Source organism: Nothoprocta perdicaria, unplaced genomic scaffold, assembly GCF_003342845.1.
Source record: "Nothoprocta perdicaria isolate Ctin4 unplaced genomic scaffold, notPer1 scaffold_141, whole genome shotgun sequence".
Taxonomy (NCBI): Eukaryota; Metazoa; Chordata; class Aves; order Tinamiformes; family Tinamidae; genus Nothoprocta; species Nothoprocta perdicaria.
This window is the reverse complement of record NW_020454550.1, coordinates 561,849-586,179: the sequence shown is the minus strand read 5'-3', so window position 1 is coordinate 586,179 and position 24,331 is coordinate 561,849. Positions and strand designations below refer to the sequence as shown.

At 38.8% G+C, this 24,331-nt stretch overlaps 1 protein-coding gene across 1 annotated transcript in view; it reads right to left on the bottom strand.

Annotated features, from left to right (window-relative positions):
• Positions 1–20,012, bottom strand: part of HMGCLL1 (3-hydroxymethyl-3-methylglutaryl-CoA lyase like 1) — a 74,597-nt gene extending 54,585 nt beyond the window's left edge. Inside the window, exon 1 of the mRNA XM_026034279.1 lies at positions 19,884–20,012. Within this exon, the coding sequence (XP_025890064.1) occupies positions 19,884–19,988 (105 nt within the window). The 5' untranslated portion in view covers positions 19,989–20,012. The remainder of the gene's footprint in view (positions 1–19,883) is intronic.
• Positions 20,013–24,331: the final 4,319 nt, after the last annotated feature.

The following is a 24,331-nucleotide window of genomic DNA, read 5'->3' as shown; positions in this document are numbered from 1 at the left end:
CCTTACTAGCACTGTCAGTACAGTTTCAACCAAAGGGCTGACCATGTCTTCTCACAGCAATGGAAAACGAGCTGTCTCCACCATAGTTTTACAACACCTTTGGTTCACCCGCCCTGCACACCCATTTCATTGCTCACGGATAAAAGTAGGGTCTCTACAGTAACATTCACAATATAAGCTAAAATACAATAAACGTATTTCAGAGCATTTACTGTATATTTATCTAGGCACAGTAAAAAGAATGGGAAACAGCTGTTTAGTATCTTTTGGATCACGTGGAACATCTGGTAAGTTAAAACTTTGTCAGGCCGTGCTAAGCCCACACTCACTGACAGCCTAAACCCACTTAAATGTGGAGGTAAAACTTTCACATCTGCTGGATATTGTTACTTTAAAGAAAAAAAAAAAAAGTTTTTTTTTTTTTTGAACATGGCACAGCCTCAGCACTAGGGGCATAAATCTGGGCTTCATGATTATCAGATCCTTCTTGTTACAAGACAAATGCCACAGCTGTGTTACGAATAAAGCTGTGACTAAAAATAAAATGGGTTATGTGAACCAAAGTGTAATTTAGTGCAGGAAGAATGTCCGTAACACTTTGGTGGCAAAATGTTTAATTTCAAAGCCAAATCATGCAAATCCTATTCCGTTTCTATTGTGGTAAAACTTCTGCTGAAATCAAGGGCTATACAGGTCTTCATGGACAGTTTATACACCTGTATCAGATGCCATTTCAGTAGCCATTCACATAATCTTTTCACAGGATGGCTGGAGTTGTTGGATTTCACAAAGATCAGAATTTTGGAATGGACACTGCAAAAAGGCAATGAGTATTGACTTTTATACAAGTATTGATTTCTATTTTCCATCTGTGAGATAACAGGTGTATAACCTCATTCAGTCGTAGTCCAAGCCTCTCATAAGACAAGAGTCTTCATCCTTTCAGCCTTTCTGCCCTCTAGTCTCATCTTTAATCCACCATTCTCAAACATGACACTGACAAGTGTGTTCAGGGTGGCTCCCAAGAGCCACCAAGAAGAAACACTAAGCCTTATTACAGACWAATCCTTACTTCTTCCCAGCCTCGAGAACACTTCTTGGCTCTTAGCCCCTGAGTACCTTGCTTTGCACAGTTCCTCCTGCATGGTATCCAGTGTGCTACTAACAATGTCTCCTGTCTTTCRGTCATTGGCAAATTTACAGCCTTAGTATTCCATGGGGAAAATATTTGCACTAATGTGATTATTTTAGCACAAATATATATTATTGCCATAAATTTGGTCTATTGAAAAAACATATTAACCAAGAAGATCTGAGGATCTCCACAGCAAAGTACCTAGAGTCCAATAAATCTGCTTTTAACATTATCTCGTTTYCAGCTTCTTACTCACCCCACAATTTCTGTTCCCATCCTTCTCCTCTCCAGTTTAACTAATAACTTCTATTGTGCTGTATTGATGAAGCTAAGAGAAAAAGCAAGCAAAAGAGCCTCAGAATACTTAGATTCAGTCCCATGTGTGCCATTTAGGCATTTGCGATACATARTCATTGGAAAAAAATCAGAAATAAATCAGATGATACTATATCACTATATGCTCTGTTTTCTGCTAAAATTGACCAGCATTTTTCTAATTCTGTGTCCCAAGTTAGTACGAGTAGGAATGAAGTATCTGTTTGCCCTGATCTCACCTGTCCCATGTAAGGTAGCAGTTAGTAGGGTAGCAATTAGGACACCTTTCCAGGAATTTTGGAGACTAATATTTTCAGGAAGGAAATGAAAATAGACTTTCTGTTCTTTTGGAAAGGCTTCTGATCCTGCAGCCACACTTGCAGAGTATTTGAACACCGTTTAAAAACAGAGCTGAAGAAATGACCAGTCCATTTTTGTACTGGACCCAATGCCACCCACAGTCCTAAAGCAAACTCCAAATGCACAGAACAGACTGGAGTCCTAATGAACTTATGAAAAGTTTAAACTGTTCTCTACTGTCTGGATGGTCTCGGCCTTAATTAGGACTCAGACAACCAGGATCAAGACACCTGGTGCCCCTAACTGGGCCATTCCAAAGGTACAACCATTTGCAATAAAAAAMCACAGGTTTTCAGAACCAACAGTGAAACACACTAGGAGAATTTTAAGTACCGTAAATTGTAACACTAAAAAGCCCATAGAAACTAAACAGAAAATGAAAAATAGTTTGTATATTTTAAGAGAGTCAAAAAAAAAAAAAAAAAAGGAATGTTACAGAAATGCACATGTATTCAATACATAAGTATTCAACTAAAATGTCATGCAAATCTTTCCTGTTTTGGGAAAAATGTTGAGTAAAATTACTATATAAAAAATATTTTCAYGTATCAAGTATAAAAAGTAGCTTTTGTAGATATTTAGAGGTGACTGTTTACTGAATTATATACTGGCTCTGGTGAAAAGAAATGACTACCCAAAGTACAATGTTTAGAATATCGAAAAGGAAATAGTTGACATAAAAGACTAAGGGCCTGGAAAATTTGTTTTTTCCATGTATCAAGCCTTGCCAAGGGAGAACAAAAAGCATATAAAACCACAAAAAAAAAAAATGCCTTCCTCAAAACAGAATGCAGCCAAAGATTCTTTAAAAAAAAAAAAATGAAGTAGGAAAGCCATACTACTCAGCTTCAGACATTGTATGCCAAATTTCTGTATGGAAATATTTTCCCTGAGTTATAAATAGCTGAAGATAGAAATTTATTATAGAAAACTCTATTAACCCTTAATTAGAGCAGCAAAAGCTTTTTAGTACAGCCATAAATGTAATAAAATTAAACAAGCACAATTTCTTACACTTTGGCACTTCTAGTGACAGAACTTCTAGTGAAGCTGCTTCCGAACTTCTAGTGAAGCTGCTGATGGCCCTTCAGCTTTCCAACTTTCACTCCACGCAGCTCACCCCCATGGGCACTGACAAACAGATCCAGAGCTTTTCAAAGGTAATCAAAGGGATCCACAAGTACAGGAGAAGAATTTTCAATCTTTCTAGCCAAGCAAAGATGAAGCTCTGCTTTCCACTTCCACAAGGTGGTGTCCTGGCACAGAAGACAACTGTGCAAAGGTAGATGGATCCATCTTGCACAAGGAAGAGATGTGTTTGAGATGGGTTTTAAACTAGGATCAACAGGGAGGTGGCATTGTAACTCCATATGTGCATGTGCCGTGAAATGGACAAATATCTAAAAGCTGGAAGAAGGAATAATACAGTTGGTGGAAAGAGAATGAGAAACAATGGTCAATCTTCTGAACACTCCTCCAAACTTTACAAAAAATGGAGGAAATAAAAAGAAAGAAATTAAGATGTTAGTGTACAAATAATAATTAAAGTGGAATTGCAGAGACCTGTTTATACAGTTCACATTAGGAAGACAGATATAAAAGACACTCCTTTCTAAGTTAATTAGGGAAAAAAGGAGATTTCACCAGTGAGACATAAGAAATATAAACTGATATTCAGAAAACAGTTGGACACAGACCTAATGACTGTTCCTAGATAAAGAAAAATGGGAGGAAGACAGATACTATTGATAGTTTACTATACCAAACCAGAAAAAGCAGATAAATGCAAGAATTTAAGGGTGACACAGCCCTCTAAATTGGAAAAGAATTTTCCAATCGTGCTTTAGATTGAAGAGGGAGCACACAAACTGCAAAAAAATTTTGGATACAATTTTTTAACACAGTGGATAAAACAATTTCTAGAGTCTCTTGAGGCAGCAGAAGGCAGCTTCTGCCCATCCTACACCATACACGCAACGACTGCTCATCACAGAACTTCTGTCACATGCTGCTGACATGACTGTTGGGAAAACAGTAACCAGGCAAAAGAAAATCATCAACCTTTGAAAGGTTTTTAGATACTGAATTATTTTTATGATATTATTGAGTATTTTCATTGATGTCTTGAAGGACAGAATAGAAATACCACAATCAAAGCAGTTGCAAGAGTGCTGAATAACAGGGTAAGAAATCAAAATTCCCTTAAGAAACTTGAGAGTGTTTGACCATCCTCGCAGTTAAAAAAAAAAAATACATTTAAATGGAATTTTCTATTCTTCATTTCAGACTCACCGCCTCTTCTGTCACTGGGCATCACCGAGATCTTTTCACTCCCCTCATCAGGGAAACATTAGTGTGGTCCCACGAAGCTTTCTSTTCTTCAGGCTAAACAGTCCGAGCTATCTCAGCCTTTCCTCATATGACAGGCACTCAGTCCACCAACTTTTGTGGTCCTTTGATGGACCCACTCAAGAATGTCCATGTCTTTCTTATACAGGGAATAAACCCAAAACTCCTACTTAGTCCACCTCTTCAGATTTAATCTGAATGTGCTTAGAAGTTCACCGATATCTTTTAATTAAATGGCTTGTGCGAGCTGTTCAGATATATCAGGAAATTATGTGAACCAGCTAGAAATTCACTGTAGAGATTTGCATTCCAAAGTAACAATATTTCTACTGTCACTTCCATTAATGATGAAATTTCTATATAATCTACCAGCATATTTACAAAATTGTTGCAAGGTTGTTTGTAAGAAAATAGAAGCCATTCACATGGTAACAGAAAAAACATTCCAAACACAGGGAAAATTCAAATGAACTGCAAATATTTAAACTGGTAGAGTGGTCATTTGTTTAATTTAATCCTGCTCATAAAYGGGAAATAGTGAAGGAAAAGGTCATATTGCCAATGATATTAACTGATAATGTGAAAAAATATATATACGATTTATTTAGAAATTACAAATTAATATTTTGAAAAAGAATTCTGCCAGGAAGCTTAATGAAATGACAGCTCGAAAGGTAAAAAATATAGGAATATGGAATGCTCTCGACCTTGTGAAAATATTGCAATGCACAAAACTACAAAATTCAAGTAACACTCCAATCTACACTACTCAAGGACACACAGTTATAGATTAAGAAGAGTAAAATAAGATCTACATAATACTATACCTTTGTATATGTAAGTGCTTTAAAATTGAACTTCCAAAGCTACAGAAGATATTCAGATCAAGGTTAAGTTACCTCAGCTCATTTCTGTTGCCAAAACATGTGTACCTAGAGTCATTCTGGATGACTTTAGAGAGATGGCCTCCAGCTGTTGTTCAGTAAGGGCCCAGGCCCCAGTTCAATGATTTGCTATAGGCCCCATTTCAACTCTGTCATGATGTCCAAACTCTGMAGGGCATTTTAAATGGCACTAGACACACATGTTTAGGTAAGTAAACTGAGTTGCTAAATTCTTCTCTATATGTAGGTATCTAAAGGCATGCTAGATTTCTAAATTCCCATTACAGCTATATAATTTAATACAGCTGATGGAACACAAAAAGCCCAGTTCATCCTGAGATTGACCCCTTGTGGCTGATGATCTTCAATGCCAGGTGTGCTTGACTAGGGGACTGAATGCTATTGCAGCAAAGAAGGGGGCTCATTCACATGTTTGCCACAAATGTGCCTATCCCATACGAATGTCTCATACATAATAGGTGATAGTCATCTATGTTCAGGCACCCGAGWCCTGCCTTTACTGCCTACTAGGAATCTACAGCTGCTATGGACACCTACATGTCTTATGTCATTTCAGTGTTTTAATCTCAAACAGAAATCTTCTGAACTATGTATTACCTAATGAGGGATTAAGCAAGCAAATTCCTTTTGAGTTCCACCTAGCGCCCAGCTGCTGATGCCTTCTTTCTCTCACTCTTAATGAAGTTTTCCCCTTTCCTTGCTGGTACAGTTTTCAGTCTACACTGCTGCTGCATTTCACCTTTGCCTCAAAGCCCTTCCTCAAAGGGTATTCATCTACAAATCTGAGAACTTGGAAGAAAGGTAAATACACAGGTGAGAAGTAACACTCCCACTTGCAGCAGATCATTTCAATCCAAACACATCCTTATCAACTCATTACTATGGGCCTGCCTAGGGGTCACTGGGTGGTGGGTGACCCTGATTGCCATCATTGGGCTTAACCGTGATCSTCACCCACTGACCTGCACTCCCAGCTCAACTTTGGACCTTATCACCACCAATTTGCCTGGTATCTGGACTCTTGGTTGAACCTGGCAGCCAACTGTAGTCCTGCCTTGCTCAGCTCTCTTGCACACTGCAGGACCAGGCTCTGCCTGGTGACACCCTTCTCCTGCCTACCCTTGGCTCTCCTCCCTTGGTGAGCAGCTGCTGACCTTGCTGCTCCCTGGTAATCAAAATGAGAGAAATCACTCACTCTAGCACTATTTTATATATCTACATCTATATCACCTAACTTAGAGATTGAGATATATAGATTTAGAGATATAGATCTGAACCTTGCCCCCTGACATCCAGCTCAGATATATAACCCTCAAGCATTTCTTTAGCCCAAGTGCACATATATATGTATACACATACACACACACTGGAGAGGAATGGAACCTACTTCCCCTTCTCTTKGCTGCTGTCAACAGCACTTAAATAAAAATTTAAAGTGACAGTTTGTAATGGCTGTTACTTAAGCATGTTTTTTTTTTTTTAATGGAGATCAGTATGTCATATACTCCAGTTTACATCATCAGTTATAAATTACTCCTGAAAGACACTGTTTTGTACATTAACCCTCACCGATCCTGCTGCATCGTCTCCTTACGTGGTAGAGGATACAGCAATCTGCTGGTACGAGAATAACCCCAAAGGATAATGGGTGGTCCAAGGCACAAACAAGGGTCTTGTTACAATCACTAGTTTCTGAGAAGAAAAAAAAAAAAAAAAGAAAAAAAAAAGAAAAAAAACCCTTCCATCTGATATTAAAAGAGTTCTGTCTGTTACACAGATACAAGTCCACTCGTAAAGGAGCAAATGGAGGCTCAACGCGCGCATTTGTGTCCAATCACTTCCTGCCCAGAGCAGCGCATGAGTATTGCAAATACTAAAGGTGCAAGCTGATGTCCCAGCACGATACCTCCCAGGCCTTAGTAATATGCAACAAGAGACCGCACGTATTAACAAATCAAATAAGCAACTCCCTTCTACATGGAAGTATATTTCTGTCAGGCCAAACACAAAATCACACACTTTCTCCAAAAGCACTAGAGTTAATAAATCAGTATAATCTCTGTCCGCAGGAGTCAAACAGAGGGAATAGGAGAAGGAATTCCTCACTTCTCGGGGTATTTTTCTTTGTACTAGATCAGAAGAGGTCAACTCTCACATTTCACTTTGTGTGAAACACCTGCTGAATATAGTTTTCTTTGCGATGGAGTTTACCCTTTCGCTTACAGTGCATGTGCTAGCCGCTCTGAGCGGCAAACCAAACCTGCCGGTGCCTCCAACATAAAACCTGCCTCAAATACCCAGTTTAAGTGAACTCAGTTTGAACTATGAATACACATAAACTGAAATCCTCACTCCTTCCTTTTTGTTTAATTGAAAAGAYAGTCGCACATTTGAATACTGTCTGCAGGTATCTACTTCCACTTTTATTTTAAAAGCATAATAATAAGTTTTATTACCTTATTTATCCACATTAAAGCTTGAAGTTATTTCTGTTTTTCTTTTCCCATCATAACAAAGACTAAACTGCCAGGCATTGATAACTACTATTCCTCATTTTCCTCCTTCTATAGGAAGTGCCAAGACCAGAGGAAATAACCACATTTAAAACGCCCTTATTGTTTTTTATCATGTCATGGCTTTGGAATACATTCTGAAACGATTTCTCTTAGCCCAACAAATTGCATGGGCTGCCATACTGTTCTTRGAAGGATATCATCACACACTTCCTTAGAGCTATCTCAGTTTCTTTATAAGCTGGGTTTTTTTTTTCAGATTTCTCCCTCATTTGAAGTGAACACAGAAGGTAACAATACACCTTTCTGAATTAAAGAGTAACTTTGAACTATTATACCAAGAATATGCTTTTCCCAGCAAGGGTATGTAAAAGAATGAATTGCTGGCTTATAATTGCTAGCTTTTTTAAGACTTTTGAATTGAATCTGGACAGACTAGCTAACAATTTCATCATGGCCCACACTCTTTTGGTTACCTGCTCTGTGATACCRCTGACATTTGCAAAGAATATAATATCACAGCTTAGTTTGAAAGAACACTGAACATTTACTACATCTGTACTGAAGGTAAAGTCGCAGTGGGTACCTACCTCCACTCATCCTTCACTATTTTCCAAGTCAAAAACTAATATAGAAGTATCATCATTAGAGAGTTTGGTTCTTGCTTTTCAGCTTTTMATGTGCTACTTCCAACCCCACAGACTGTGCAAAGCAAAATGACAGAACAAAATTTAACTTGTTTCCCAGCATACACAATGGCAAACAGCAGCACATACTAAATCCACCTATTCAAAACATGAATATTTATGATAAAATATACATAAATATGACTACTATGAAAAATTACTAGTTATTAGCATTGCTTAAAATACTAGATATAAATATATTTGTGGAAATACATACATAAAACAAATGAATTTCTAGATTTACTAACAATTTACGCATAATGTTCAGAATCTTTTCTTCCTCAGATATGCAGATTCACTTAATAATTTAAATTAAGTCCGTGAAACATGTAAACATGTAAACATGTAAAAATGGATACCGATAATGGTTACCAATTCCTTTAAGTCTTTGCCTTTAGTAGATAAAGGTGAGAAATGTGAACAACATGAATTGTATAAAGTTAGACATTTTAAATGGTAATAAATGAAATCACGATAGTTCATGCTCTATTGTAACTGCACTGCCAAGGACAACGACTTCTTTAGTGTCAGTAAAGAGTCACACAAACATTTCTAATGGTCATGCCTTAAAATGTGCCAAATGCAAGTGGGTGAMTCTGAAAACTGCACAGGCTGCTGCGGGCCATAGGAAGTGCTGCTGCTTTGACAGACAGCCATGTAAAAATGAAATCCCAGGAATTACACCCTGAACGGAGCACATAATAGAGTAGACTTCCACTGAAGCTAGTTCTAGGAGCAACTGCAAACCATATCCAATTCCCTGCCACTGATGTTGGATGCTCTGCAAAAAAAAAAGCAGAAGCATTAGCAGAGCACAAAAACTCAGAGGATAAATAAAAACCAAGCCCAAAGACCGTTCATGACTGTTCACCATTTTTGAAAACAAAGAAACTCCTTCTCTGATACTCATTCATGTATTTTACATAACATGCTTTATAACCTCAAGTCWATCAAATAACAAGCTCCAGGATGATTCTGATCTGTCTGAATTACCACTGATAACTTGGCTTGCATTTTCCACAAAAAGATAGTTCCTATTTTCTACAAATGGAGAGCATGTGCAATTGCAGAAATTTGAATATGTGTCAGCCATAGCTAACAGCCCATACAACCTAAAAGCAAATATGTGTGTGCTGTAGTCACAGATGATTTTGGGAAACTTGAAAAATAATGATTAAGATAAGGTATTACCAGAGCCACGTGGTAGCAGAGACATGGACAAGCACAGTTAAACCTGCTTAACAATGGAAGCATTGAAAATAAAATATATTAGAAGCCTCTGTTGTTCGTAAGATCCCAACACGGCCAGACACTCTAGCAAAAATTAAAAATGTATTTCCAAGACATGGTGTATACATTATCTTTTTCTATTTCCCTAAATGCTTCTCTTGGCTAACAAGCAACATTTCTCCATTAACCAAGTTGATTTGCAGCCAATTCACTTTCATCCATATCCCTATCTTGGTCAAAGTCTGGAAAAGCAATTATACTCTGCCATCTGGCTTGGATGAAAAGGATACAGAGAACTCAGATCAACAGCATACTGATGACACCGGAGCCAAAACCTCCCACACTTTCCTGCACTATTATTTATGGTAATAGTATTATGGTGTGTATGGTCTATGGTGTTTTACAGGCAAAACTAAAGACAGAATTCTAGAAGGCAGAAAGAATAGTGGTTTTCTTCATACACATTGAAAAAACAGAGGCACGATCCTTACAAGACCTACATGTGAAAGTAATTTGCCCTTTATGATGCTTTGGGATATCAGTGGGGAAAAAATGAATACACTCAAGAACCAGCCCATCCATCCTATTAGATATGCCTTGGTAAATGCTTCATTGTCAATAGAAGTGAGTAGTATGAAAAAGATCTTTTAAAAACTCAAGTTTAAACATGAAAGTAAATCAAGTAAATCAAAATCACCTTCTGTGTCAGAAACCAGAGCCTAAAAGACCAAAGAAATCTCTAACTTAAGTACAACTGGCCCACTACTACATTTTCCATAGCTCGCTCTCCAGCAGACACTGATAAAAAAAAAAGACAGTAGTTAAATAGCTATTTATTTAGCCATAGTTGGCAACTTGTCCTTCAGGAGAATTTGAAACTTATAAAGCTCCTCTTTAGAAAAATAACATCTGCAAAGTGTTACCATAACAATTTCCTAGTAGTAGAGAGGCTATTATGGTATCTCAAATGCTACATCATGGTTAACGTTATAAAACACGGTCCACTTCAACAATGGAATCAGTCAGATACGCGTATATTTAGAAAGTTACATTTTCTGCCATAGACCGGATAAACATTTAAAGCTATTGAAACTTCTCCTTATTTAAAATCTAGAAATAAAGACTCTTTTATTATGTTTAATAGCTTTGATGGGCTTAGTAAAAAGTATACAGATTATAGTAGAGATATTCATATTGCATTTGAGGCTTCTGAATTTATTAGATAGTAATATAATAACATTTAAGTAGAACAAAATAGGTACTGGAGAAGCCCTGACAATGGGAAAAATAGAATGGGATCTTCTTATTTAAGAAYGACAGGAGTAGAGGTCAGAGCAAAATGAATCATGAGACGTCCTAATTTTTTACTGCTATCATTTCTTGACTTCGCAAGATAGTTTTTATCTACCTATTTCATTTTCAGAACTATATTCTGGATAATAAGTTGTGCCACACATGAGAAAAAAACACACAGTTTTGCACTGCTCAGTGTTAGCCAAGTGGGAAATTTGTCAAACATATCTAACAGTATTATCATTAGTTATACTGGCACCTTACTATAACAAATAATTAAAAGAATCTTGGCCAAAGGATTGTTCTAAACCCTGCTGATAGATAATAATGATTAGGAACTAAAAGTCAATGCAGCCACGCTACCCACTAAGTTCAAAATGTCCATAGCATCAAGATTCAACGGGAGCTTAAAATACCCGACCTTAGGTATAAACATACGTGTGTCTACAGGTGTGTTAGGTGTCCCTGTACAGTCACTTAATACATTGGCATATTCTGAGGATTTCCCGAGCACAGCACATAGGATCATGCCTTTTTGGCAGCTGGAGGCCAAGATCTCTGGAGGTCTTCAAAACCCGCCTGGATGCCACCCTGTGCCACATGCTGTAGGTGYGCCTGCTTGAGCAGGAAGGTTGGACTAGATGATCTGTAGAGGTCCCTTCCAACCTTAAATATTCTGTGAATCTGTGAATCTCCCAGGGCGTCTTGAACAGAATTTCCCTTTAAGGCTGGGCAGGTAAAACAAACCATTGCTCAGCACTGTCAGCGTTGGACCAAGAGCCTCAGAAACAACTAGGTTAAGTAGGAAGGGTGTTTCACTCATTTGGCTAATTACAGGCAGCTAGAGCCTTGGAGATGCCTCCTACTCGATCTCCAGCTACCCGTCCAGAGGATACAGATCTCTCACAGATCATGTGTGGTATCCGCACCCCTGTGAGCTATCATCTCAGTTACCCTAAGGCATCTCAAATGGCACTAGACAACTATTAGGCAAATGAATCAAGTACCAAAGATCAGAAAATGTCTGAGAGACAGCAGGTAATTCCCAACTCCCAGTAGATTCTTCTCTGTTCAAGCAAGAGCTAGCTGGCTTAGCAGATAAACTTTCCATCTTCTTCATACCACTCATGCAGAAACGAGACATTGCAGGGCCAAGGAACCTGCCCATTCTCACTCCTCCTTTTTCCTRTAAATTCTTGATGGAAGCTGTCTTGCTTTGCATGTCACCAACATACAGTTCAATTCATAATATGTTTCCAGGCTTTTAAAAATTCAGCTGTGATTAGCCATGGATTCTGTTAAAGCTTTTTCCTAATCCCGGCGTTCCACACGACATACCTTCATCACTTAGCTCGCTCCCCCGTTTCTCACATACTAACACCTATATTTAATCTCATCTTAACTACATACATTAAAAGTAAACCCTAAAGCCACATACAGTTCCTTTCCAGATGCTGCTGTTGAATTATTTCCCTATGGATTTCACCTAACATTCCACGAATGTCCTCTGGYGCTTCAGTCCACATCTCCTGGATTCAAAGCTTTATTTTTTTTTTCCAAGAAACTCATAAACTAGCACCTTTATTCCCATACAAAACAGCTAACATCTGTGGACAAAAAGAAAAAAACAGCCAAACAAAGAAGAAATGTCTCCCCAGCTCAGTTTTCATACCAATACACCTTTTAGCAGTTTTTGCATGTAATAAATCAATCTTTTCATAGTAAGAAGTGTTGAGAAGCATTCATAATGCGGATATTTAATCCAAATAATAAATTCAATACAACAATTAGAGAAAATTACATTCATTTACACTAAACCATCAAATAAATCTATTTAATACTGGAATTATCTTTAAATGTATCAAATAAAAAAAGTTCCATCAGAAAGCAAAATTTTCTTCACACCACTACCATTTTTTCTCTAATTTTGCAACATCAGAACTGTGTCCCAAACTAAAGATCAAAATCTTCACTGTCAGGTACTACATCCAGCACTGCAGAAGTCTGAAAAATCTTGAGCTGATCATTTCCAACTGTAATACCTTATGTTTAGAAAGCAACCCCTAAACCCATCTCTGAAAGTTTTTACTAAAATGTATATCATGCATTTATCAGCTTTCTGACATAAGGTTTATACTCCAGCAGGCTGAGAAATTGATAAAAACCCCGAGAAGGTTTGGAAACAAAAGTCTGCATATAATTCATAATCTTATATTTCATAAATTCCTGACTCTCCATTACAATCTGTGTTACTCACAACATATTACAAGATAGAAAAGACTTTTATCTCTACTGCATTGCTTATTTTCAAGATTCATACACAGTTTAACATTTCTGCCCAAAAATGCGAATCATTAATGAAGTAGTAATACTTCCTTTTTGTTGAAGAGCCAAAATGCTAAATTATTTTTACTGATATTTAAAATAGCACAATCTAAAAACCTGACTTTGATCACGGGGCTATAGGCCTTATACTCCATACTCTAWCCTCACAAATAATCCAATAAAACTTTTCTGAGCTTCAACATTCTGTTGAGTTTTTCTATGTGATAGAAGAAGATATAAACAAAGAGAACCTTTCCATATAAATTTGCCCCCAATAGTCTTAAAATCAGTATTTTTCTGTGCCGTTGTTTTTTCAAGATCAGTTAATTAATGAGCCTTACTTTTCACAAAGAGCTGAGTGCTTGTTTTTTCATTACACTGCAAGCATGTCAAGGTCCACACAGGCATTACGGCGTGCACTGGCACACACGGTAGGGTGGGACACATGCAAGGTGATCAAGTCCACAATTGAACACAGCATCTTTATTATATTTTACTCTTTTGTACTTCATGTATCTTTCTAAATAATTATTTGGGGAAAATTGCGGGGAAATGAGAAAAATAAAAAAGAGTGGATCTTTGTTAAAAGAATGAATTAACTAAATGACTAACTACCTTTTTGAAATTCTCCTCCATTTCTTTAATCGTAATTCCTTCCACTTTTRATACATCAAAGGCTCTCAGTACTTTTAAATTTCTAAAATTTCTGAAAATTGGCACCYTATTTAAATGCCTCAAATATTTATGCTGTGAAAAAGGCTGTGACAAACTCCTATCAACTTCATCTCCAGACTGCAGGAATTTCTCATTGCATGGTAGTCACAGAGAAATTGAATAATATTTTCACAACTAAGTGAATCTTTCAACCCACATGCTGCAAGAACTGGAGCCATCATTTTCCTTTGGAGATGAAAAAACTCACAGCATTAAAACTTAGAGGAAACAAATGCAACTTCCTGCGAGGTACCCAGGATTTTATCTGCTTTCAGAAAAATCTGCCTGAGATACCATGAAATGCAGATCCAAGACACTATAGAGGATTATTTCTATTTTGTTAGTATCATCAACTTCTCAAAAATACAAAATCTGATGAAACAGCATGCAGTTAACACAAAATAAACAAGTAAAATAAGTTTTCTGCTTTAAGAAGGCTTCTGTGTCTGTCCATTTGGTAAGTCTCACAGTGGGTAAAATAGCTGGTAAGATTACCTTAACCACACCAGGGCAAATAAGAGGCCAGAAAGTCCAGAATTCATGAAATTTTGATTAAGAATGAAACCTGAGTTAATGAACATATTCCCATTTATTTTCGTAGGAACTAAGTTTAGATCTAGTTGACCTTAGGCAAGTCACTTATCTTCATCCTCAGCCAAGGCAATGACAAAATGTAGTAGGAAGAATGATTTCAAGACGTTTGACTTTCAGTATGATGATCTGAAACACGGAGTGTCTGAAATTAATCTTTTTTAAGAGTTAGCAAGTGAGGAAATGAGCAGCACTATGCCCATGTGTAGTCTTTGAAGGAGGCAGAGGTGGGACAAGTCAAAAACAGGATCTCACCAAAAAACAGATGTTGGGTCTAAGTAGAAATTTCCTGTGTATTTTTTTTAATTCCCAAATTTGCAGAGCAAGATCTGTTAAATCCTTTACAGCATTTCCAGCTGTAATATTAAACCCACATAATAATCCAACTATAACATAATTCTGCATCTGCTAAGAATTTTCATTTATCTTTCCATTATTTACAATCCAATGGCATAAAAGAATTAAAAGTCAATGACTCCACTCAGGTCAAACTTTCACTTTATTATCAGCCTTTTAACTTCCAGCATACTGCCTGACAACTTTAGCACACACACTGCTTAACCTTTTGTTTCTTCCATCTTCAACACTCTGCCCTCCAATATTCCTGACTYCTTATTCCACAGCCTGAAGACTATCTGGTTAAAAAAACAAACTGAGCCTGCTGACTTCATCTGCTACAGGGAAAGCTCTTCTTGATTTCAAAAAAGAAATTTAAAAGAGCTGATCAATGAACTATTCAATTCATCACAATTTTACCTTTTACCATCTCCAGAGTCATCATGAAACAACACAGCATGCTGATAAGAACTTAAATACCTTAGATTTTTTTTTCTAAATTGCTCTTAGCTTTCTAATTGTCATTTTCAGGTAAAGATCCTTTGTTCACATATCTATTTTTACTGTTTGAATACCACTCTATATCTTGTATTAAGAAAATAAATGTTTCTTGGGAAATGCTTGGGAATTTGCAATAAAAAAAGAGATTTTTTTTAAGAAGACATGGTATGATTTTTGTAAATRATAGTAAAAAAAGAAATAAGCACACAAACCACTTGTCTATGATAAAGCAAAGGTGAAATTGTTCCTGGAATATAAAATTACATGGAGATAACAGAATATGAAAGGTAGTACATCAATGACACTAGTCACTCTGAGATGTAACTGAAAAAAAAAAAAAAGAAAAAAAAAGAAAAAAAAGGAAAAACCCCATGCCTTCTCTTTCTAGGTAGCACAATGCCATATGCCTCATTTTTATGTTGTAACTTGAATCGGGCACCAACTTTTGCACCCACCAAGTGGCTAACACAAATGTACATAAGCTTGTCAAAAGGACTTTTTTTTTTTTATTCTGTTTTGTTTCATTTAAAAATAAATTTTAGAGATTGCTAACATATAGTTACAAACATCATGGTATGATACAAAATCTAAAAGATCAACTTTTGATYACAGAAGTGAGACAATTTTATCTATCTCTTATGCCAAGTGTGGCAGTTAGTGAGACGAGGGAATCTTAGGCTATGGGCAAGAGGCTTTATCATACCATGCACGTTAGGTGCAAATTTATAAAAACATGTAGGCATGCAGCATAGAAATCAGTGAGACTTAGTCACTGAAGGAGAAGTTTGCTGTCTAAATTAGAGGATTTGAGTCAATTAATATAAAAGCTAATATATTTAGCGTGAAGATTATGTAGTTCTGTAGTTACAGAACAATGATGTACAGTGTGCTTTCCCACAGTCTGAACAATATACTGAACAACTGTTAATCATTCTCAGTATTTCACAGGATCCAGCCTAAATCTGTGACAACACCATCAGCATTTTAGATTTACTCCTCCAAGAGGGAGAGCCACCTCCAACAGAGCAAGAGACGAGTTCTGTCTTTGATTCATATTGCTTTGCTTGTACTAAGTGTAGGCAGTCCTCATCACACTGCACAAACTGTAATGCACCCATTTTATTGCAGGTTGCCATTTGAACACAGCTGCCAAGAGAAAGATGGTCATTACTTGGTTATGTTTAACCACTCTCCTCTTGCAGAAAAGAGTGGGATACACTGATTTCAAGTGGCATTGAAGTTGACACTGTCCTTAAAAAAAAAAAAAAAAAAAAAAATTCCCAAGGTTCTGTAAGCCATGCAATGAAATCAAAAACTGGATTTGGAATTGCCTCTATATCATTTACATGCCTATTCCTAAATTTCTTACTACATAATCTTTAATTTCTCTTAAACCAACCATTCTTGATACTACGGACACCACATTGTAATCCTATTTCTAAATCTGAACTACTCAAATTATTTAGCCTCATCCTTTTTATTAAAAAGCTAATTGAGACTCTCATCACTTGATATTTAGATATTTTTTAATTTCTACTCTGCAGCTTCTCTTCTCCTCCCACTATGCCTTCCCCCAGGCCTTATCACTAGATATTAAACAAACAAAAGTCATCTTACATTTTATCTTCATTTTCCTCATTTTAGTGGTGCATGACCTGAACTGTTCCAGCTGGAATTCAATTTTCTTGAACAGGACCAACCAAAACTGTATGCCCCATACAAGGTCTTTCGCAATGTTACTAACATTTCATYGTCTGAATGAAAATACCTTATCTGATGTAGCCTAGGATTTCATTTTATTTTTTAACAGCTGTAGTGTATTGGCAACTCACACTTCTCTTATGAATTGTTAGTATTCCAAGTGAATTCCTCTTTTCCTCAATCACTTCTATCGGTTGATAATCTCACAGTTTATAGTTTATAGCAGAAGTTTCGGTTATTAGTCTCCAAGCACCTAATCATCTTGTATTCTTGAATTTCATCCCAGTGTTTTACACCACTCCTTTAACAATCCTGCTCTTCCTTGCTGTGTCCTCACCATATTCCTAAGCCACTAAAATTCCATTTTAACCTATGGGAAAATGTAACATCAAATGTGTAGGACGGGACCAACGTCAGTCTTTTCTGAGCACGAAACCTTCTACCAACAGGTTGTCCCTAGACCAGAGCAAAAGMGCCAAGCGGCTGATATGCAGCCCTATCCTTTATGCTCAGCTCAACCTTTCTTCAAAACAGAACCCTGTGCACCCAAGAAATTGCAAGTGCCCTGTGTCACTATCAGTAGCGATCTTGATCACGGAGCAAAGAATCCCCTTATATAAAAGACAAGAACAACAACTGAGGAAAATGGAAGCAGAAGACAAGGTGCTGCAACAAGAACAGGGTGCGCTACTGACGGGTCAAGTGCGCAATTGTTTATCTGAGTAGTACATAATTAATAATATTAATGAATGAAATGGAGAAACTAGTAAATTTTAYTTATTTTCTATCTAGCTGTTGGACCAAATACCTTCTGCTTTTCACGTCTCTTTTTCAATAATTTCACTGCTCATGAATCTTTGTGTTTTAAAGTTAAATATAGCTTTAATAATCCTAAAAATTACTGTCTACAGGAAGCATGAAAATGAAGGCAAAACAAAGATCCAAGACCTCCAGCTATTCACTTTAGGCCCTATTGTTTTGCCTCAGACACAGCTCCAGGTGTTTTAACATGGACTATTACAAATTTCTCAATATAGTATATGAACAAATCTATACACACTTGTTTTTTCAAAGAAAATTCAATGTTTTTACTTTTACAAGAGCACTGGTAATAACACTCTAATAACACCTACATTTTACTTTGTGCTTAAAGAAAACTGAAAAAAAAAGAAACCAAACCAACTCCCTGTTTTCATTAGATGTGAAAGCACTAAATTACTTTTGGGAAACTGTTTTCATACCCACCCTTTCCCCTTTTTTATTTCTTTGCGCACCTGAAGAATTGTGGTTACAATGTGCCTGCAACTGTCTTGCATGCACTGATCAAAATAACAACAAAAATCATTTTTTACTACCACCAAATGAGCTACTATGGATGTAGTATCACATAAAGAGGAACACTTTTTTTCCTAAAGAGGCTTACTACAGAACTAATTCAAGCATCAGGGAAATGGAACAATTTAATTGCTTTAAAGGCTGTTTTAGTGTCTGTGAGATTTAAAAAAAAAAAAAAGAGAGAAAGGAAAAAAAAAGATTTCTGTACAGATTTCTGTAAAATTATTTAAAGTATCTAACCAAAAAATCACAGAGAGATAATGCAGGAGCTGATGTTAGAATATAAACAGTGCCCAGCTCTGGATTTAATGTGATTAGCATCAGTGCCTGGGCAGGCCATGCAGCTTGTAGTCACATCAACCTGCACTGGGAGGTTGAGCAGCAAATTCTCATGGTCGCTGCTGTTACTGAGGGAGCCACTTTTCTGGAACCTTGCGGGAAGAAAAAAAGGGCAGTGAGAATGAAAGAAAGTATAGTCACTGAAAAGCACTACAAAAATGCAGCAAAAGTTACAAGCATCCATTAAAATAAAGAAGTCCATCATTTTTTGTTGACTTGTGAATTTCTGGGAAGATATCGGGGTTTGTCTTTTACTTCAAACCCTCTCTTTGCTGCAATAGACCTTAAACCATTCGGATTCTCTGTTTGATAGACGGCAGAGACTGATGCAGCTGAAGTGGCAAACTGAGGTATTTTAAAGACATTTTTTAGAAGTGTTCTCCACCTTTGATGTTACACTGCTACCCAACAGGATCAGCATTTCAGTTGCTTATGGCAGAGAAAAAAAAACTGTATCTAGCCTTGGTATAACCAAAAGGTACTTAACCAGAAGGCAGATATAATGGACAGCAAATGCACTTTTTTAAGCCACGACTTTAAACCAATTCTGTTGCAGGCCTAGTTCATGACTTTTGTTAGTTCAAGTGCCTACTTATCCCTGGAGTCTCGCTCCAGTAGCATGACAAGTCAAGCACAATAGGCCTTAACAATATATGGGCTATTATAGGGAAGCCAACCCCATGCTCCAAACAACTTCCTTTTTTTGAAGTAGTTCACGCTCTTTATGGACATATTCCTGAGATATTCTTCCAGATTCACCCAGGCTCTCCCTCAACGCCTCTGCCAACTTCCTCCTTCCATCAGCTGCTTCCACAAGCCCTGGTCCTTGTCTGCCTGCCCAGGTGTCTCCCCACCCGACCTCTTCTCCCCCTCTCCAGCCTCTCCAGTTGCCTCCCGTGGTTGCTCAGGGCGGACAGCAGCGAGGGCAGCTGCCACCTGCCTGATGCCCTCCGTGGCAATCCCGCTGGCTCGGGCCAGAGCGAGCCGGGAGGGAGGCACCATCCCTGAGCCAACAGGCAGGACAGCGGATGTGACACCGCGAGCGGCAGCTCCGCCAGGGCTCAGGCCGCCTCTGTGGCGAGATGGGCACTGGCGCGTTAACAACGGCAGCCGTTTCCCGCGGCGCCGGAGCGCGGCGACCGGCCGCCCCTCCGCGCCCGGCCGCGCCACATGGCGGCCGCCGCGCCCCGGCTTCCCCCTGGCGGCGGCCGCGGCGCCGTCCCGCCCGGGCAGGGCGCGGGCTGCGCGGCGGTACCTGCGCGGGCTGCGGCGCCGCGGCCGGCTCGCCGATCCACGGCTGCTCCTTGAGGAGGTGCTGGTAGCTGAGGCAGTGCTTCAGCGCCGACGGCACCGTGCCCATGGCGGCCGCGGCAGCCGCAAGGTCAGCGCATCCCGCCGGCCGCGGGGGCCACGCCGCCGCTGCCGCCGCTGCCGCCTCTCATTGGCCGCGAGCGAGCGCGGGAGCCGCCGCGCCGCCATCCCCGCCTCGCCCGCCACAACGGCCGCCAACCGCCGTCAACCGCCGCCAACGGCCGCGCGCGGGGGCAGCCCTCGCGGGAGCGGCTCAGGTGGCCATGGCCACGGCAGCCTGCCCAAGTGGGGGGTAGCCAGCCCCGAGGGGAAGCCGCAGAGCCGCCCTCCACGTCCAGCTCCGTGTGGAAACTGTGCGCAGCCACCGGGAGATATCCCGAGCGGCGCTTGGAGTTAACCCTGATGGCGGCGGGAAGGAGCAGGGCGAGGAGAAGGGCCAGGGCTGCCGCAGGAGGAGGCGGCTGGCCMGGTTCGGCATCACAGGGCTGCGGCGGCGAAGCCGCATCACACATGTGCCCCTGGCATGCATCTCTCACGAGCAGGCTTATACGCSCCTTTGCTTTGAGGCTGTTCAGCTCTTGGGTAGCAGAAATTTAGACCACAGTAAAGGAGCCCCCTTCACGTTTTGGCAGCCCTTTCAAAAGCAGCAGGTTATATTTTGTCATCTCCTTCAGCATTCACTRTGTTAGCCGGCTTTCCAAGGTGCTCCCCAGTGAAAGAGCGGATGCATCTGAAATTGATCCTGGATCTTTCCAGGGTATCACTGAATTCTTGTTAAATTCACTAACCTTTCCCTAAGCGTTTTCTGCAAAAGATTAGCAGGTTTACAGCCCAGTCTCTGTCCCAAGCCTGTGCTGATAGGCGTGATGCTCTGCAAGCACTGTCTTTTCTGCACCTTTGGCTTGCAAGCTTGCTGTTCTCTGCAACAAATTCAAACCCTTCCCTCCCTCCTGAGTGCCACAGTGAAGAAAAACTGGATACTGTTGGCATGGTTTGGTCCTTTTTCTGAGGGAGGGGGGTACTGAAGATATTGAATCCCATCAGAATTATTTAAAATATTTTTTCAGAGCTTTCTATCAGACATTTCTACAATTTCAAAGCAGAGACAGAGGGCAGAGACAAGTGCCATGGTATTCGCCCACTAAGTTCTAAAGCAGTGACTTCTTTTTCTCTGCTTCCAATAAAATATTTGTCTATTCAAAATTCCTACCTTTTCATTCTGAGATTGCACAAAGTATCCAGTGAAGCTGAAGCTGAAGCTGAAGCTACTTTCTTGGGTCTTATTGCCTGGAAAGCTAGGGATAAAATTTCCAAAGCTAATACAAAGGCAAAGGAGATAAAATCAAGCCTTTCCTTTTGTTATGAAGAGAAAAACGCTTCATAGATATACTTTCTATACACTTYGTATCTAATTGGTATTAGAGTGAAAAATCCTGCTCGATGAGGTGGAGTGTTTCTGTGGATAACGCATATGTCTCTCTCCTGCCTACTTTGCTCTGTCTTTTCTAAGTTGCTGCATACTGAAGTCAAATTATTTGTACATTTCCATCATCTCTCTTACTACTTCTGACATCAGCTTCACTGTAACCTTCTGCAGAAGCTTATCCATCAAACTACTGCTTTTCCTTATTAAATCCCTTCTAATAGCAGTACTTCTCTGTCACTATTCCTATAAACATCACTAAACCAGAAAAGCACGCTGCCAAAATTGAATGTCTATTTTTACAGGGCTTAAAGCTTCAATGTGCTCTTCCAGGCTAAGACCACTTTGAACATTTTTTGACACATACCCATACTTCACAATTCAACCATTTCTCATTGTTATTCCTATTGTACATCTTATTCTCCCTGAACTCCAAATTTTGCTGGCATCCTTACCAATAGAATCAATTTTCAACTATTTCTCGTAATTCTTTGAAAAAAAATTATTTCAAAATCGAAAGATATACTTTTGTGAATAAAATATACTCACTTGGCTCAATTAGTTCTGAATTTCCATGTTTCTTCAGATAGAGACATCGCTTAGTTGTCTAAGAGAAGCACTATATTAAAAGCTTTAGAGCTAAACAAATCATTATTCCAAAGCAAGTGTCCTTAGGGACAACACAATGTCAAAAGTAGCTTAAAGAAAGATGCATCGCAGGCAGCAATGATCGTACTGCTACTGTTCTTTACTTATTGATATTGTTCTGTAATTACAAGGGTTAACTTATTCTACCCYCCACTGCATTAACACGAAGATAGATATGGTACAATATCCTGTTAAACCTTGTCTATCTTGAGTGATAGTACCAGTATATTTATTATTTGAAGGTTTTACAAAATAATGTGAGGAATAATAGAGACTTTCTGGCAGATCTTTCTGTAACACCATATGGGCCTCTCATGGTCTGGACCTTTATATGCCCTGTGCTGTTCTTTATTTTGATTCTGCATATTTTTTGTTCAGCAATGGCATTTTGGAACCACTTCAGTTTACTAGAACACATGGAAGGACTCAGATGTGTTTAATGCTGCATGAGGATAGTGAATAGAAATTACACATGACTGGCTTTTGGCTTTCCATCTGTCTCTTAAAACTATATATCATTGTGATACTCCTCTGAATCTATCATTCTCGCTGGCTCACACTCTTTTCTGGTCAAAGGTTTAAAAACGTTTATTAAAAGGAATGCTTTCCACTAAAGTAAATAATCCCTTGTAGAAATCATGCCACCAAGTCAACTAAATGGGAAGAACACACAAGCTTGTATAATAAACAGAGAAACTTGAAAAATCACTCTGAGAGGTGTTTCTGGCCTGCTTATTGTCCCCATGCAACTACACAGGTAGTTGGCAGCCCGATCATGACAAATGGAAACATCAAAACTGTTGGATTTCCCACAGCACGACACGAAACGTTGGCCAGGAAAGGCATGGTAAAAATAGGTTGATCAGTTACAAGCATCTAAAAGAAAACAAGAAAGTTGTTTAAAGAGTGATTTGATGACAGCAAGAAAGACAGAATCAGAAGCAAGGGAGCTATTCGTACTGCTGATAATCTAAGTGCCAAACTGGCAAGCTGCCAAGGTGCCTACTAGGCAAGGATCAAAGACACATATGGTGAGACTCAAACAACAAATAAGCCATAGCATTTTGGCAAGCTTTACAGGAATAATATGCTCCAGCCCTGACAATGAAGATGAGGCCTAAAGAAAAAACAACTGGGCTACCAASAGTGGATGATACCTCGGGGAAAGCAAAGCTTTCATCATTTCAGTTTTATTGGAGAAAAATGCAGATAACTTCTCACATATGGTGGGTCTGGTTGATCTAAATTGATGGGAAGTGTAACACAATGTTAAAAAAGATTCTTTAAAGTTGTGGCAGTAAATCAGTGTTCCATTAACAGCGGCATCATTCAGAAACAGCATTCTTCAAGGAGGTAGTAATAGATTTACTTTGCCAAAGTAAGACTTCACCCCAGGTGATAGACACCTGGCATTTAAAACAGAGACATTCACGAAGAAAGTCCTGGTTACATCTTGCCAGATGTTGGATTCTTTTCCATTCTTTCATCAATTTGATCAGATAGCCTTTTATTTTGTTTTGTTTTGTTTGCAAAACATGCAAAGAAAAAGAATACAAACATTCTGATTTTGTTGTAGTATTAGTAGACAATAAATAGAAAGGAAATTATGTTTAGACGTGCTTTCATGATCATAGGAATTATACAACTCCTTTTTGTTACACAGAAATAAAAGAATTTACAATAAGATGTGTAATTTTATGTTCATGAAGAAACTGCCTTGTGCATTTGTGAGAATGGTATTCTGCATTCTTTGGGTGACCCCGAAAGTGCCAAAATTGTATAGCTAAAAATTACTGTTATGAGACCTTTCAAAGAAAGCAGAGAATTGTGGCAGAAAGCGTTTATTTATGCACAACATTTTCCCTTTGAGGTATTTCTGTAACTGACAGAAATGCTGATGAACCCAGGGTGTCCTTTCTCTGACACCATYCGTTAGACTGTAAGGTCTTCATCTCAGTGACCTGATCTACCAGCAGGCACTGCTGAAACAGTGAGCCAGTTCCAGAACAGATTTTCAAGGCACTATTATAATATTTAAGAAAATATTTCCTTTGCAGAGCAAGTGCTTTGCCTACCACTACAGAGACTGCATTTCCATTTCTGTTTTTCACATAAATGCAGCTAATATCTCCCTCTCCACCCTGTGTTTTCTGCCAATAAATACTGATGTTTCTTATATGGATTATAAGGTGAAATATGCAGTAACCTCTGATTTCCCTTCTCCTTTTATGCTATTGACAGTCAACCGACCAGGCAGCATTAACTGTCAGTGGAGCCAATTTTCCCAGTCTTCCAGTGATACATCACTTAGTACAAAGTGA